The sequence below is a fragment of the Engystomops pustulosus genome, chromosome 10, assembly GCF_040894005.1.
Source record: "Engystomops pustulosus chromosome 10, aEngPut4.maternal, whole genome shotgun sequence".
Classification (NCBI taxonomy): Eukaryota; Metazoa; Chordata; class Amphibia; order Anura; family Leptodactylidae; genus Engystomops; species Engystomops pustulosus.
In genome coordinates, this window is record NC_092420.1 from 89,051,526 (window position 1) to 89,066,405 (window position 14,880).

Consider the following 14,880-nt stretch of genomic DNA (forward strand, 5'->3'; position numbering starts at 1 on the left):
AGGATTATTATATGGTGATGTGTAATACACTTATATCATACGGGGGTCAGGACTATTATAAAGTGATGTGTAATATTATTTTATTGTATGTGGGGCTAAGGTTTCTTACTTCAGTTAAACCAGTGATTTGTTATATGACACGTTTTACAGTTCTATCACTGTGGAGGTTCGGTATATTGCGGCAGCTGTTATACTGTTATGTACTGGTAGAGGGCGTCATTATTTTATATTTTAATGTATTATAAATTATTACTGTATGGAGGTCTGAGGCTTATTATAAAGGGAAATGTAACATAATATCCAGATACCTCTGTCTGTATTTCCTGGTATAATGTATGGAGCCTCGGGCTACTTATACAATTATATAGTACATACATAGAATACATAGTATGACGCCCCCTGGTGATCATCTAGTTACACAGTATGAGGCACACTGGTGGTCATTTCCTTACATAGTATGGCGCCCCCTAGTGGTCATTTCCTTACATAGTATGGCGCCCCCTAGTGGTCATTTCCTTACATAGTATGGCGCCCCCTAGTGGTCATCTCCTTACATACAATGGCGCCCAATGGTGGTCATCTCCTTACATAGTATGGTGCCCCCTGGTGGCCACCTCCTTACATAGTATGGCGCCCTCTGGTGGTGACCGCCTTACATAGTATGGCGCTCTCTGGTGGTCACCTCCTTACATAGTATGGTGCCCCCTGGTGGTCACCTCCTTACATAGTATGGCGCCCTCTGATGGTCACCTCCTTACATAGTATGGCGCCCTCTGGTGGTCATCTCCTTACATAGTATGGTGCCCCCTGGTGGTCACCTCCTTACATAGTATGGCGCCCTCTGATGGTCACCTCCTTACATAGTATGGCGCCCTCTGATGGTCACCTCCTTACATAGTATGGTGCCCCCTGGTGGTCACCTCCTTACATAGTATGGCGCCCTCTGATGGTCACCTCCTTACATAGTATGGCGCCCTCTGATGGTCACCTCCTTACATAGTATGGCGTCCTCTGGTGGTCACCTCCTTACATAGTATGGTGCCCCCTGGTGGTCACCTCCTTACATAGTATGGTGCACCCTGGTGGTCATTTTCTTACATAGTATGATGCCCTCTGATGGTCACCTCCTTACATAATATGGCGCCCTCTGGTGGTCACCTCCTTACATAGTATGGCACCCCCTGGTGGTCACCTCCTTACATAGTATGACGCCCCCTGGTGATCATCTCCTTACATAGTATGGCGCTCCCTGGTGGTCACCTCCTTACATAGTATGGTGCCCCCTGGCCTGGATATGACCTGGATATTTGAAGACCACTGATGTGTACTGTGCGCCTGAGAACGGGGGAGTACGCTCCTCATAAGGTGTCAGTCACGCTGCAATACCCAGAGCAAGCTAATTATCCCAATTAGTGGTGATTTATAATTAATGGCGTGGATCATGTGATAATTGGATACTAATGGACAGCAGTTTTTCCTTGTGAGTCTGCGGTGGCGGCGGGGTTTCCCCTCAGGCGCTTTGCTCCTCACACAGACATGAGGAATAAAACTCCCATTACACTGACAGCTCCAGGGAGAGGCTCAGCGCGGACCCCAGGTGTGGGAACATCTGATCCCCTCACACACCCCGGGGCCACACAGCCGACACTCAGCCAGACCCCGCAGCGCTCCACCAGACTAAGCAGGAATCATTGTTATAATTCATTGTCATCATCTGTGTCATCATCTCTATCACTAATTGTTATTATTATTATTACTATTATTATGAATATTATTATAACACTTACTTATGGTCTGAGACTTTTTAAGTAACTGCATAAATTGGTAGCACAAGTGACTACAAGAAACAGTCTATCTATAGGGGAGGGGGGGAGTCACAGCAGCTAGATCTCCTCCAACTAGTCCAGGTGAAGGTGATATAGAGATGACTTTGGTGAAATAGGGTCTGGGTGAAGAAATGAAATGAGTGGGTGGTGAAGGACAATATTGGTCTAAGTAAAAGGCTGGTCTACGTCTGTTCTAGTAGTGCGTCTAGGTCTGAATTAGTAGTCAAGTTGATGGATTGTTCTAGGTGAAGGTCAGGTCCAGTTAAAGATGTTGTCCAGGAGAAGGGTCAGCCTAGTTGAAGTAGAGGTTAAGGTTGTTCTATTTGAAGATATTGGGGGTCATTTACTAAGGGCCCGATTTGCGTTTTCCCGACGTGTTACCCGCATATTTCCGATTTGCGGCGATTTTCCCTGTATTGCCCCGGGATTTTGGCGGACGCGATCGGATTTTGGCACATCGGCGCCGGCATGCACGCGACGGAAATCAGGGGTGTGGCTGAACGAAAACCCGACGGATTGGGAAAAACCGCCGCATTAAAAAAAAAAAATGTGTCGCGAAACTTGCACTTACCTTCACCAGGTATAGGCCGGTGAATTTCAGTGCATTTCAGCGGGCCTCGGAACTTCAGCGCAACAGCGACATCTGGTGGACGGCAGAGGAACTGCCTTAGTGAATCGCCGGAAGACCCGAATCCACCGCAGAGAACGTGCTGCTGGATCGCGAATGGGTCGGGTAAGTAAATCCCCATTGTCTAGGTGAAGAGTTGGTCTAGGTCTGGTTTAGGTAAAGGTGTGGCCTAAGTAAAGGGTTAGTCTCGGACTGGTCTAGGTTAAGTAGTGGTCAAGGTTCAGGGTGGTTTTAGGTTCGGGTGTGGTCAAGGTGTAGGGATGTTCTAGGTGAAGATGTGGTCTAGGTGAGGAGTTGGTCTAGGTCTTTTCTAGCTGAAGAAGTGGTCAAAGTGATTGGTTGGTCTAGTCAAATGTGCGGTCTAAGTAAAGGATTGGTCTGGGTGAAAGAGTGGTCCATATGAATAGTTTGGCCTCACGCACGGCCATGTGCAAAAACAGACTGCAAACAGGTTATAGTTTGTGTCCCATTTCGTGCTGCTCACCCATCCCATCTCCATAGGAGCTGAGCAGGCAGGAAGAGGACCTGATCTAGATTTTGTGGCGCAGTCACCCACCTCTGTCAAGGTGCGGTGGCAACAATAGACCTCTTTGGTGGCAATTTATGCAGCTAACTCAGTGTCCCATGTACGGTCGTGTGCAAGAGGCCTTAAAATGTGGTCTAGGTGAAGGGTCAAGGAGAAGATGTGGTCTAGGTGAAGGGTCAAGGAGAAGATGTGGTCTAGGTGAAGGGTCAAGGAGAAGATGTAGTCTTGGTGAGAGATTGGTCTAGGTGAGGGTGTGATGTAGGTGAAAAGGAGTGGTCTATGTGAAGGGCTTGTCATGGTGAAGTAATGGTCAAGGTGAAGGGTTAGTCTAGTTAAGAGTTGGTCTATAAGTAAAGGTGTGGACTGGGTTGTTCTAGGGAAGACTTGGGTATGGGTGAAGGATTGGTCTTGTTAAATGTGTGGCCTCACTAAATATGTGTTCTAGGTGCAGTAGTGGTCAAAAAGAAATAGTAGGTCTAGGTGATGTAGCGGTCCCGTAGTGGACGATTCTGTTAGGTGGAAGGAGGGGTAATGAGGGGACCGGGTTCTGAAGCACAAACAGGACTGTGAGACCTAAAATAAAGGGCCCCGCACCTGCCTCGATGTACACTAAACGGTTTCGTTCGGATCTAGGCCTAGTAGTGCTCAGGTCTTCATTTAAGAGACTTCAGAATTGTATTTTTTTGCTGTCAGTTTACAGTACAACCAGTTCCTGTTTCCACCATCTATTGTTGGAGACACGTCCTCTATGACGATTAAGAAGATTGACTTCCTAGTCACTAGTGATAAGCGAACCCGATTTGCAAAGTGCTGTTGTTCAGGATCTGGGTTTGTGTTTGGGCATAAAGCACCAATCTGCTTGATTGACTGTTGAAGTGAATAGTGTACAGGTGCTGTCGCTGTATATTTTGGTACTGCTGGCCTTTTAAAATGAGGAAAGCAGGAATTAAGCGACGTGGCCACGGTGTGGTACTGCTGCTGATGATGGAGCTGGTGCTGCAGGAAGAAGACGTGTTCCGTCTCTCCATATTCCAAGTTCCCTTGGTGCCACTAGGTGCCAGGGTGTGCAACATGTACTTGTAGGCCCCAATAGGCTTCAAGAAGTTAAGGCATTGGTCAATTACATGGCAGACAATGCATCAGCTTCTGTGGGATTATCTTCGCCCCACTCATCCTCAGTTGGAAGTACAGAACCTCCACCTCACCTCATGACTTTCGGCTTAAACGGCTTTGTCACTTTAAAGCCGTTTAAGCCGAAAGTCATAGAACTGTCAGTCATGCTGTACGAAGACTCTTCTAGCTGTGATTGCCCCAGACATAGAGTTCGAAGATTCCCAAGAACTTTTATTGGAGGATGAGGGTGTGGGTGCTGGATGGTGAGAAGATACCTGTGATGACAATGAAACACAGCGGTCAGCCCGTAGCTATGTCATCACCAGCTACTACCCGTGCCCAGGGATCCAGAAAACAAGGGTCATCCCACAGGGTGTCTGCAGCGGGGCATTTTCTCTCACAGAAGGGAGAAGACGGAACACGTGTCATGAGTAAACATCTAGTGTAGACACCAAAAAAGCCTCGAAACGCCTCAGGCTCCTGCTGAAACTTCAGTTGGCCACTCCTGTTCCACTGCCCCTTTAATCACCAGATTACCTGCCTCCCTGCAGGTAGAGGATGTGACGCCACTAGCACTACCAGCATCACCAAGCCTGTCCACACCATCCATTTAGCTCTCCATCTCCCAAATCATGGAGAGAAAGTGACATTTTAACAATCTGCATGTTATTATTTTAAGTACTTTCCATAGCCCCCTCTTATTCCCTCCAGCCCTTAAAAGCCCCATTTTACAGCCATTTTTGGGTGTTAAAATGTAGATCCCATTGACTTCAATGGGGTTCGTGTTTGGGTCAAAGTCCGGCCCGAAGTCCGGGTCCAGAACCAACTTTTGTAGCAAAAAAACTTTGTAGCTTGGGATATGGAGACAACAATGTAGCCCACAAAGTCCGAAAACAATGAGGTCTGATCTCACCGCCAAGATCTCCCTCTAATCCTCTCACTTCGCTGCTTACAGTGATTAGCTAAGTCGTCTCAGATTTCGGGAGAATGCGTCATTTCCACTCTGTGTTATTTTTGCAGACACACTAACAGGATTGTTTGTATTTCAGTAGAACAGATCAGGACATAGAGCGTCTTTCTCCTCACACTGTGCACTGTCAGTGTATCCTATATGAAGCCGCCATCCTGCTTCTGATATAGTAGGATAGGCCCCCTACGGCTATATGTGTGGGCTGAGAGTGGCCCCCCATGGTTATATATGTGTGGGCTGGGATGGGCCCTCTATGCTTGTATGTGTGGGCTGGGATGGGCCCTCTATGGTTGTATGTGTGGGCTAGGCTGGGCCCTCTACGGTTATGTGTGGGGTGGTATGGGCCTTCTTTGGTTATATGATTGGGCTGGGATGGGCCCTCTATGGTTGTATGTGTGGGCTAGGATGGGCCCTTTATAGTTATGTTTGTGGGCGGCAATGGGCCCTCTACGGTTATATGTGTGGACTGGTATGGGAACCCAATAGATATCAGTTTGGGCTGGGATGAGCCCTCCTTTGGTTATGTGTTTGGACTTGAATCGGCCACTTTATGGTTCTGTGTGTGATTCAAAATTCGTCCTAAATGGTTGAGTGTGAAGGAGATGGGGCCCCCATGTTTATACGTTCAGGCTGAGATGGGGCCCCTATACATCTGAGCTGGGATCGGTATCCATTGGTTATGTTTGTAGGAGTGGGTGGGAGATACCAAGAGTGTAGGGATTATGAGACTTGTAGAGTTTTTCAAGTATTTCTCTAGAAGATGGGAGAAGGTTGGGGCACAGTTATGGGGCCCAATTTGTGACCTTCAGATCCAATAACTGGTGTTCCATGTCCAGCTATAGGTTGTGGTCTATAGGTAACTTGTTGCTGCTCCGATGTTCTGCTTCTTGACTCTGCTCCCCCACTGCTCCGCTATCACTAATGAGTCTTGTTTTTTCCCCCCTTAAATAATGAGATTGTCATATGGAGAGTCACAAATCTCCATATTAGAGCGTCTGTATTGGGTCTTTAGAGCGCCAGTTAATTGCATTAAAGAAAGGGCGCGGATAAGAGCATTGTGCTCCCGCCATAAGAGGATTAACGGGTTAAGTAGTTAATTAGTGGAGGCTCTTGTGTAATGAGACGCCAACTGCAGAAAATCCAACACTATTCACATGAAAGAACTAGACACTGCAACCAGGAGGATGAAACGGGGGGGCCAGAAGGGCACGAAACCCAAACTGATGATCTTCAGTGATTACAAGACTGATGAGGATGATGACAGCAGTAAAAGTCTCCGAATTCTATACGCTGCCATCAGTACTATGGGGAGCAACCAGCACCTTACAACTAATATCAGTACTATAAGGAGTAACTGTCAGTACTACGGGGAGTATCCATCAGTACCCTATAATCTGACATCACTACTATGGGGAGTATCCATCAGTACCCTATAATCTGACATCAGTACTATGGGGAGTATCCATCAGTACCCTGTAAAATGAGATCAGTACTATGGGGAGTATCCATCCGTACCCTATAAGCTGACATCAGTACTATGGGGAGTATCCATCAGTACCCTATAATCTGACATCAGTACTATGGGGAGTATCCATCAGTATCCTATAATCTGACATCAGTACTATGGGGAGTATCCATCAGTACCCTATAATCTGACATCAGTACTATGGGGAGTATCCATCAGTACCCTATAATCTGACATCAGTACTATGGGGAGTATCCATCAGTATCCTATAATCTGACATCAGTACTATGGGGAGTATCCATCAGTACCCTATAATCTGACATCAGTACTATGGGGATTTTCCATCAGTATCCTATAAACTGACATCAGAACTATGGGGAGTATCCATCAGTATCCTATAATCTGACATCAGTACTATGGGGAGTATCCATCAGTACCCTGTAAGATGAGATCAGTACTATGGGGAGTATCCATCCGTACCCTATAAGCTGACATCAGTACTATGGGGAGTATCCATCAGTACCCTATAATCTGACATCAGTACTATGGGGAGTATCCATCAGTACCCTATAATCTGACATCAGTACTATGGGGAGTATCCATCAGTACCCTATAAACTGACATCCAGTACTATGGGGAGTATCCATCAGTATCCTATAATCTGACATCAGTACTATGGGGAGTATCCATCAGTACCCTATAATCTGACATCAGTACTATGGGGAGTATCCATCAGTATCCTATAATCTGACATCAGTACTATGGGGATTATCCATCAGTATCCTATAAACTGACATCAGTACTATGGGGAGTATCCATCAGTATCCTATAATCTGACATCAGTACTATGGGGAGTATCCATCGGTACCCTATAAAATGACATCAGTACTATGGGGAGTATCCATCAGTACCCTATAATCTGACATCAGTACTATGGGGAGTATCCATCAGTACCCTATAATCTGACATCAGTACTATGGGGAGTATCCATCGGTACCCTATAATCTGACATCAGTACTATGGGGAGTATCCATCAGTACCCTATAAAATGACATCAGTACTATGGGGAGTATCCATCAGTACCCTACAATCTGACATCAGTACTATAGGGAGTATCCATCAGTACCCTATAAGCTGACATCCAGTACTATGGGGAGTATCCATCAGTATCCTCTAATCTGACATCAGTACTATGGGGAGTATCCATCAGTACCCTATAATCTGACATCAGTACTATGGGGAGTATCCATCAGTACCCTATAATCTGACATCAGTACTATGGGGAGTATCCATCGGTACCCTATAATCTGACATCAGTACTATGGGGAGTATCCATCAGTACCCTATAAAATGACATCAGTACTATGGGGAGTATCCATCAGTACCCTACAATCTGACATCAGTACTATAGGGAGTATCCATCAGTACCCTATAAGCTGACATCCAGTACTATGGGGAGTATCCATCAGTATCCTCTAATCTGACATCAGTACTATGGGGAGTATCCATCAGTACCCTATAATCTGACATCAGTACTATGGGGAGTATCCATCGGTACCCTATAATCTGACATCAGTACTATGGGGAGTATCCATCAGTATCCTATAATCTGACATCAGTACTATGGGGAGTATCCATCAGTACCCTATAATCTGACATCAGTACTATGGGGAGTATCCATCAGTACCCTATAATCTGACATCAGTACTATGGGGAGTATCCATCAGTATCCTATAATCTGACATCAGTACTATGGGGAGTATCCATCAGTACCCTATAATCTGACATCAGTACTATGGGGATTTTCCATCAGTATCCTATAAACTGACATCAGAACTATGGGGAGTATCCATCAGTATCCTATAATCTGACATCAGTACTATGGGGAGTATCCATCAGTACCCTGTAAGATGAGATCAGTACTATGGGGAGTATCCATCCGTACCCTATAAGCTGACATCAGTACTATGGGGAGTATCCATCAGTACCCTATAATCTGACATCAGTACTATGGGGAGTATCCATCAGTACCCTATAATCTGACATCAGTACTATGGGGAGTATCCATCAGTACCCTATAAACTGACATCCAGTACTATGGGGAGTATCCATCAGTATCCTATAATCTGACATCAGTACTATGGGGAGTATCCATCAGTACCCTATAATCTGACATCAGTACTATGGGGAGTATCCATCAGTATCCTATAATCTGACATCAGTACTATGGGGATTATCCATCAGTATCCTATAAACTGACATCAGTACTATGGGGAGTATCCATCAGTATCCTATAATCTGACATCAGTACTATGGGGAGTATCCATCGGTACCCTATAAAATGACATCAGTACTATGGGGAGTATCCATCAGTACCCTATAATCTGACATCAGTACTATGGGGAGTATCCATCAGTACCCTATAATCTGACATCAGTACTATGGGGAGTATCCATCGGTACCCTATAATCTGACATCAGTACTATGGGGAGTATCCATCAGTACCCTATAAAATGACATCAGTACTATGGGGAGTATCCATCAGTACCCTACAATCTGACATCAGTACTATAGGGAGTATCCATCAGTACCCTATAAGCTGACATCCAGTACTATGGGGAGTATCCATCAGTATCCTCTAATCTGACATCAGTACTATGGGGAGTATCCATCAGTACCCTATAATCTGACATCAGTACTATGGGGAGTATCCATCAGTACCCTATAATCTGACATCAGTACTATGGGGAGTATCCATCGGTACCCTATAATCTGACATCAGTACTATGGGGAGTATCCATCAGTACCCTATAAAATGACATCAGTACTATGGGGAGTATCCATCAGTACCCTACAATCTGACATCAGTACTATAGGGAGTATCCATCAGTACCCTATAAGCTGACATCCAGTACTATGGGGAGTATCCATCAGTATCCTCTAATCTGACATCAGTACTATGGGGAGTATCCATCAGTACCCTATAATCTGACATCAGTACTATGGGGAGTATCCATCAGTACCCTATAATCTGACATCAGTACTATGGGGAGTATCCATCAGTACCCTATAAGCTGACATCAGTACTACCAGGACATGTGACAGACCATTAAGGACCAATGACTATTTGTCTTCTTCTTCCCGTGACTGTGTTGCTTTCCTCTCCGCAGGAGCCGCCAGACATGCAGCATTATGGGGTAAATGGATATTCCCTCCACGCCATGAACTCTCTCAGCGCCATGTACAACCTGCATCAACAGGCCGCCCAGCAGGCACAGCACACCCCCGACTACCGGCCCTCGGTGCACGCCCTGACCCTGGCAGAGAGACTGGCTGGTAAGATTATGGGATATACGATGTGGAGGGCGTTATATGGTCCCCCAATGTGTGTGTGGGGTTATGTGGGATTGTATGGCCTCCCAATGTGTGTGTGGGGTTATGTGGGATTGTATGGCCTCCCAATGTGTGTGTGGGGTTAGATGAGATTGTATGGCCTCCCAATGTGTGTGTGGGGTTAGGTGGGATTGCATGGCCTCCCGATGTGTGTCTTTGGATAGGTGGGGTTGTTTAGCCCCCCTGATGTTTGTGTGGGGTTAGGTGGGATGTATGCGCAACACAAGGGTTAACAGTTGTTGCGAAACTCCAAATCCTCCTCAATACTAAAGGGTTAATCTGTGAGAGTGATTACCTCAGGGCATCCAGTGTGGAATCATGGTAATGCAGCTCTAAGTCTCTGCCTGTGAAGAACTAATAGAATGATCTGTCTCATTTTAATGGGGAAAGCAAGCTGTTTGGAAAAAGGAGCTGCCAGCTCACAAGTGGAGGTTATAAAGCCCCTAGTGGATGGAAAGTTCCATGTCTTAATTCAGGGTTTTCCCAGAAGGTCAGCCCAAGAAGCAGAGGTGTCTGTGGCATGCTGCCCTGACACCTTTGCCAGGAGACAAGGCCCCAAAGCAGGGGTCCACCACCAGGACTCTGCCCCAACTCTGCTGCTAAAGCAGTCTACTCTCCTACCCCAGCGTGTAGCTGTTTACCCAGGCTGTGTACATCTTCCTGAGGACCTAAGATCCATAGACTGGATAGTAAGATTATGTGATATCCGATGTGGAGAGGGTTATATGGTCTCCCAATGTGTGTGTGGGCATAGGTGAGGATTTTATGGCTCCCTGGTGTGTGTGTGGGGGGTTAATTGTGTGTTGTATGGCGAGGGTAGTATAGCCCCAAAGATGTTTGTGTGTGGTGTGATGTGAGGGTTGTATGGCCCAATGTGTGTGGTCGTTGGTGGTGGGGGTTGGATGGCCCCTCGGTGTGTGCGTTTGGTCACTGGTGGGTGTTGTATGGCCTCCAAATGTGTGTGGGGTTAGGTGAGGGTTGTATGGCCCCAAAGATGTGTGTGTGGGGGGGGTTGTTAGGTGAGGGTTATATAGTAGAGGTTGTATGGTCTCTTAATGTGTGTGGTCATTGGTGGAAGTAGTATGGTCCCTCGGTGGGTGTTGGGGATTTGTATGGTCTTCCACTGTCTCTTCGCTTCCCTCTTCCTGTAATTAAATTGGCCATATTTTATCTTCCAACGGCTGTACATTTCAAGACATCATCCTGGAAGCCCGATATGGGTCCCAGCACCGCAAACAGAGAAGGAGCCGCACGGCCTTCACAGCCCAACAACTAGAGGCCCTGGAGAAGACCTTCCAGAAGACCCACTACCCTGATGTAGTGATGAGGGAAAGACTGGCCATGTGCACAAACCTTCCCGAGGCCAGAGTACAGGTATTACCCCAAACAATCCTTCAGCCCATGGCAGAGTTATGGGGACAGGGCACAGGACCAGCTCCAGATCTGCCAAACTAAACTTAACATAAAAGTCTCAGAGGGATAATCAGAGGGGGTCATCCAACAAGGTAGATCTAATGAAGACATTGGGCATGTATTAAGCAGTATTATTTAGCACAGTGGTTCTCAACCTTTCTAATGCTGTGACCCCGCAATACAGTTCCTCATGTTGCGGTGACCCCAAACCATGTACAAGAATATTGTATTTGTGCCAAAAAATGCAATAAAATCGTGGCTCCGATGACTTTAGGCGACCCCTGTGTTTGGGTCATTCGACCCCCACCGGGGTCGCGACCCACAGGTTGAGAACCACTGATTTAGCATATATCATATAGTGTAGTACTGTTTGTATACTTCTAGTGTGTAGTATTGTATGTATCCTAAAGCTTAGTATGGTCCATATAGTGTAGTACTGTATCCTATGGTGTAGTTACTCTATCAAATGTATTATAGAGTGTTGTATGTATTCTACAGTGGTTTCTATCCTTCAATCTACCATGGTTCCTATAGTGTAGTACTGTATGTATCCTATAGCCTAGTATTTATCTCATAGTGTAGTACTATATGTATCCTATTGTCCAGTACCATATGTATGCTAAACCATATGTATAACATACTCCTTAGATAGTGGTGAAGCAAAGATCTATTTTTGCAACGTTTGGACGTGTCTTTCTCGTGGCTTGCATGATTCCGTGAATAAGGAATACATCTTTGTTTCACCACCATCCAAGGAGTGCTGCTGCCTTTTCACATAATGGACTGCTACTGGTTCTGGCAGTAAGGACTAATAGCTGCAGGCGCCCTGATATGATTGTCTCCTTGAGACCCTAATGGGCCTCACAAAAAGTGTTGTCTAATTCTCTATTTTGGATACTGTTAAACCATATGTATTGTACGGGAGCCTAATTGGAATTTGTCTCGTTATATTAAAGGTTTGGTTTAAGAACAGAAGAGCCAAATTCCGCAAGAAGCAGAGAAGTCTCCAGAAAGAGCAACTACAGAAACACAAAGACTCAGACATAGGCAGCAGTGAAGCCAAGACTGACCCCGCCCCCGAGGATCCAGCAGCCCCCAGCCAAGACATCAAGACTCTGCACAGCTCCGTGAGTGATGCCAACCTAGAGCTGAATTCAGCACCATCCGATCAGTCTGCCAGTGAGTCCGCTACAGAAGAACACACTGACAAAGAGGATGAGCCCAAAACCCCACTCGAAGATCGCAAGATGGAGGAACCTTCTCCCACAGACACCAAAGGCTTAAACTACAAGAGAGCCAGTCCTAAAACAGGTGAGTCTAATGCTAAAGGTGAAGGACTGGAGTGCTCAGGGCTTCACTCAGATCATAGTAGCCATGGCAATATAAGAAAGCTGTCATATCCAGCATATGACATCCCCTCCACCATGAAGCATAGCCGGAATTTGAAGGGGGTATAGATGTATACAGTGCATGCCATTGTGTAGTGTTAGGGCACTATGAGACTTTGTCTCAATACTTCATAGCTTTGATTCCTTCAACATGTTGAGAACTGAGGATATATTTCTGTTGCAGAGTCCCCGGTCAGCAGCACAGTGACCCCGACTTCCAGTAATTGTCTTCCTCCAACTCATTCCTACTCTTCCTCGCCACTCAGCTTGTTCCGTCTGCAAGAACAGTTTCGGCAGCACATGGCCGCCACCAACAACCTGGTCCATTACTCCTCATTTGATTTGGCCAGCCCTCCAGCGGTGCCCTACTTGGGTATGAATGTTGGCATGACACCACTCAGCACCCTGCACTGTCAGTCCTACTACCAGTCCCTGTCCCATGCCCAGCAAGTTTGGTCCTCCCCCATCCTCCAAAGCTCTGGGGCTCTTCCAAGTCTTAACAGCAAAACAACAAGTATTGAAAACCTTCGGCTCCGTGCAAAACAACATGCAGCCTCCTTAGGACTGGACACATTACCCAACTGAGTGTGATCACTGCTGGACTGTGGTGTGCCAATGACTTCCCCTCATGGGACTGTGGCTACTGAGGGCACAGCAGGTGGGCCGCTGTGCCCCTGTCTAAGTCACCTTATCAATCTCATGTGATGTCAATGAATGTAAGTAGGAATTGCTCATTTAGACGGTGCCCATGCTCTGTCCCATTTCTGGATGAGAAGTCCCTTGTCATGTGAATGTATAATAAACCCCATCTCCGGGGCCACAGTGTGCGCTGTGGCCATTTGTCGGCTCCTTCTGGCTCCACCAATGTTGTATCTTGTGTCATACAGTGATGGCTTCTAAAGCATTAAATTCTTTTGTGAAAAATGCACTAAACCTCCGTTATATGAGACGTCTCCATCTCATCGCCTACAGTTCCATTTATCTCAATGAATAGGACATCAATTTGACATGAGGGGTGAAGGCTCTTGGTTCCGTTCTGTCCATTTATCTTTTCTGTTCCATCGTAGAATGTGAGGACTCATGACACAACTACGCTTCATTATGATGTCCATCATCTGGTTGAAAGTGTCCGTTATAGAATCTCTCCAAGATGTGAACATGACCTTAGACAGGAGTTTTTGGGAGAGGATCTGTTGTAGCCAGACACCTTGAAGCAGAAATTAAGTCCAAATAGAGGAAGTCTTCAGATTTTCTCGGATTCGTTGGTTTCATATAAGACGTAAGAAGAAGTAGTAGAAGGGCAGAATTGATGGAATCTTCTTGTATTTGACAAAATGAGCCATCATTAAGCTATCATTTATTTCTGCTCATGATGCTTCCAAGGCTTGTAGTTGTTCAGCTTCACCCTAGTCCCTCGGACATCCACTGCTGACATGAGTAAGTGGTCCATTCAGCAGCTTGAATGTCTAATCTGTACAAATGGTTAAAAGAGCCAGTTACTGCAGTGGGACTTTCTGCTGCTGAGTAGAGGGTTGTGTGTGACAGCAGCAGATTGGGGTGGGGGTAGTAAATGAGAAGAAGCTCCCACATGTATAGAGGTGAAATGGAAAGCAATGCCCTTCACATGTTTGGCAGCGTGGCTGTGTGTGTATTGGTCCCAGGTGGCAGGAACAGGAAAATTCTCTAGTAACATATCATATAGTTATGGCCTGAGGCTGTGGACGAGGTGGAGGAGGTGACAGCCGTGTAATATGTTACTAACCGCCCACTAGTGCCTGCTCGTACATCACTTGCTGAAGCCAGTGTGCTGCACGCTGTGTCCTATAAACAAAGTCCAGGCATCCAACCTCTGCACATATTATGGGAAGTCCAACCGCCATAGACCCCTGAACCTTCAAAGAGTTACCCCCAAGACTCTTGGCAATAAGGCAGATGTATAGGTATTCCACTAAATTTAACAATGACTGATGGTCGGCAGATGTCTCTCAGTTCCAGGGAAAAATCTCAGCATCTTGAGATTGATCCACAACATCTTAGACCCTCAAGACTGATCCTGAATATCTCAGACCCTTGAGAGTGCTCCAAAATATGTCAGGCCCTCGGGAGCTGTCCACAACATGTCAGGCCCTCAAGAGCGGTTCAAAATGAGGCACATTTA

At 46.1% G+C, this 14,880-nt stretch overlaps 1 protein-coding gene across 3 annotated transcripts in view; it reads left to right on the forward strand.

Moving 5' to 3' along the window:
* Positions 1-13,634, forward strand: part of DMBX1 (diencephalon/mesencephalon homeobox 1) — a 52,385-nt gene extending 38,751 nt beyond the window's left edge. For 2 of the 3 annotated variants that reach the window (XM_072127933.1, XM_072127935.1), the window contains exons 2-5: positions 9,699-9,863; positions 11,101-11,295; positions 12,291-12,645; positions 12,907-13,634. In XM_072127933.1, coding sequence (XP_071984034.1) covers positions 9,699-9,863; positions 11,101-11,295; positions 12,291-12,645; positions 12,907-13,307 — 1,116 coding nt within the window. In that variant the 3' untranslated portion in view covers positions 13,308-13,634. Of the gene's footprint in view, positions 1-9,698; positions 9,865-11,100; positions 11,296-12,290; positions 12,646-12,906 lie in introns of all 3 variants that reach the window. The other variant, XM_072127934.1, reaches the window with a different exon arrangement.
* The last annotated feature ends 1,246 nt before the right edge of the window (positions 13,635-14,880 follow it).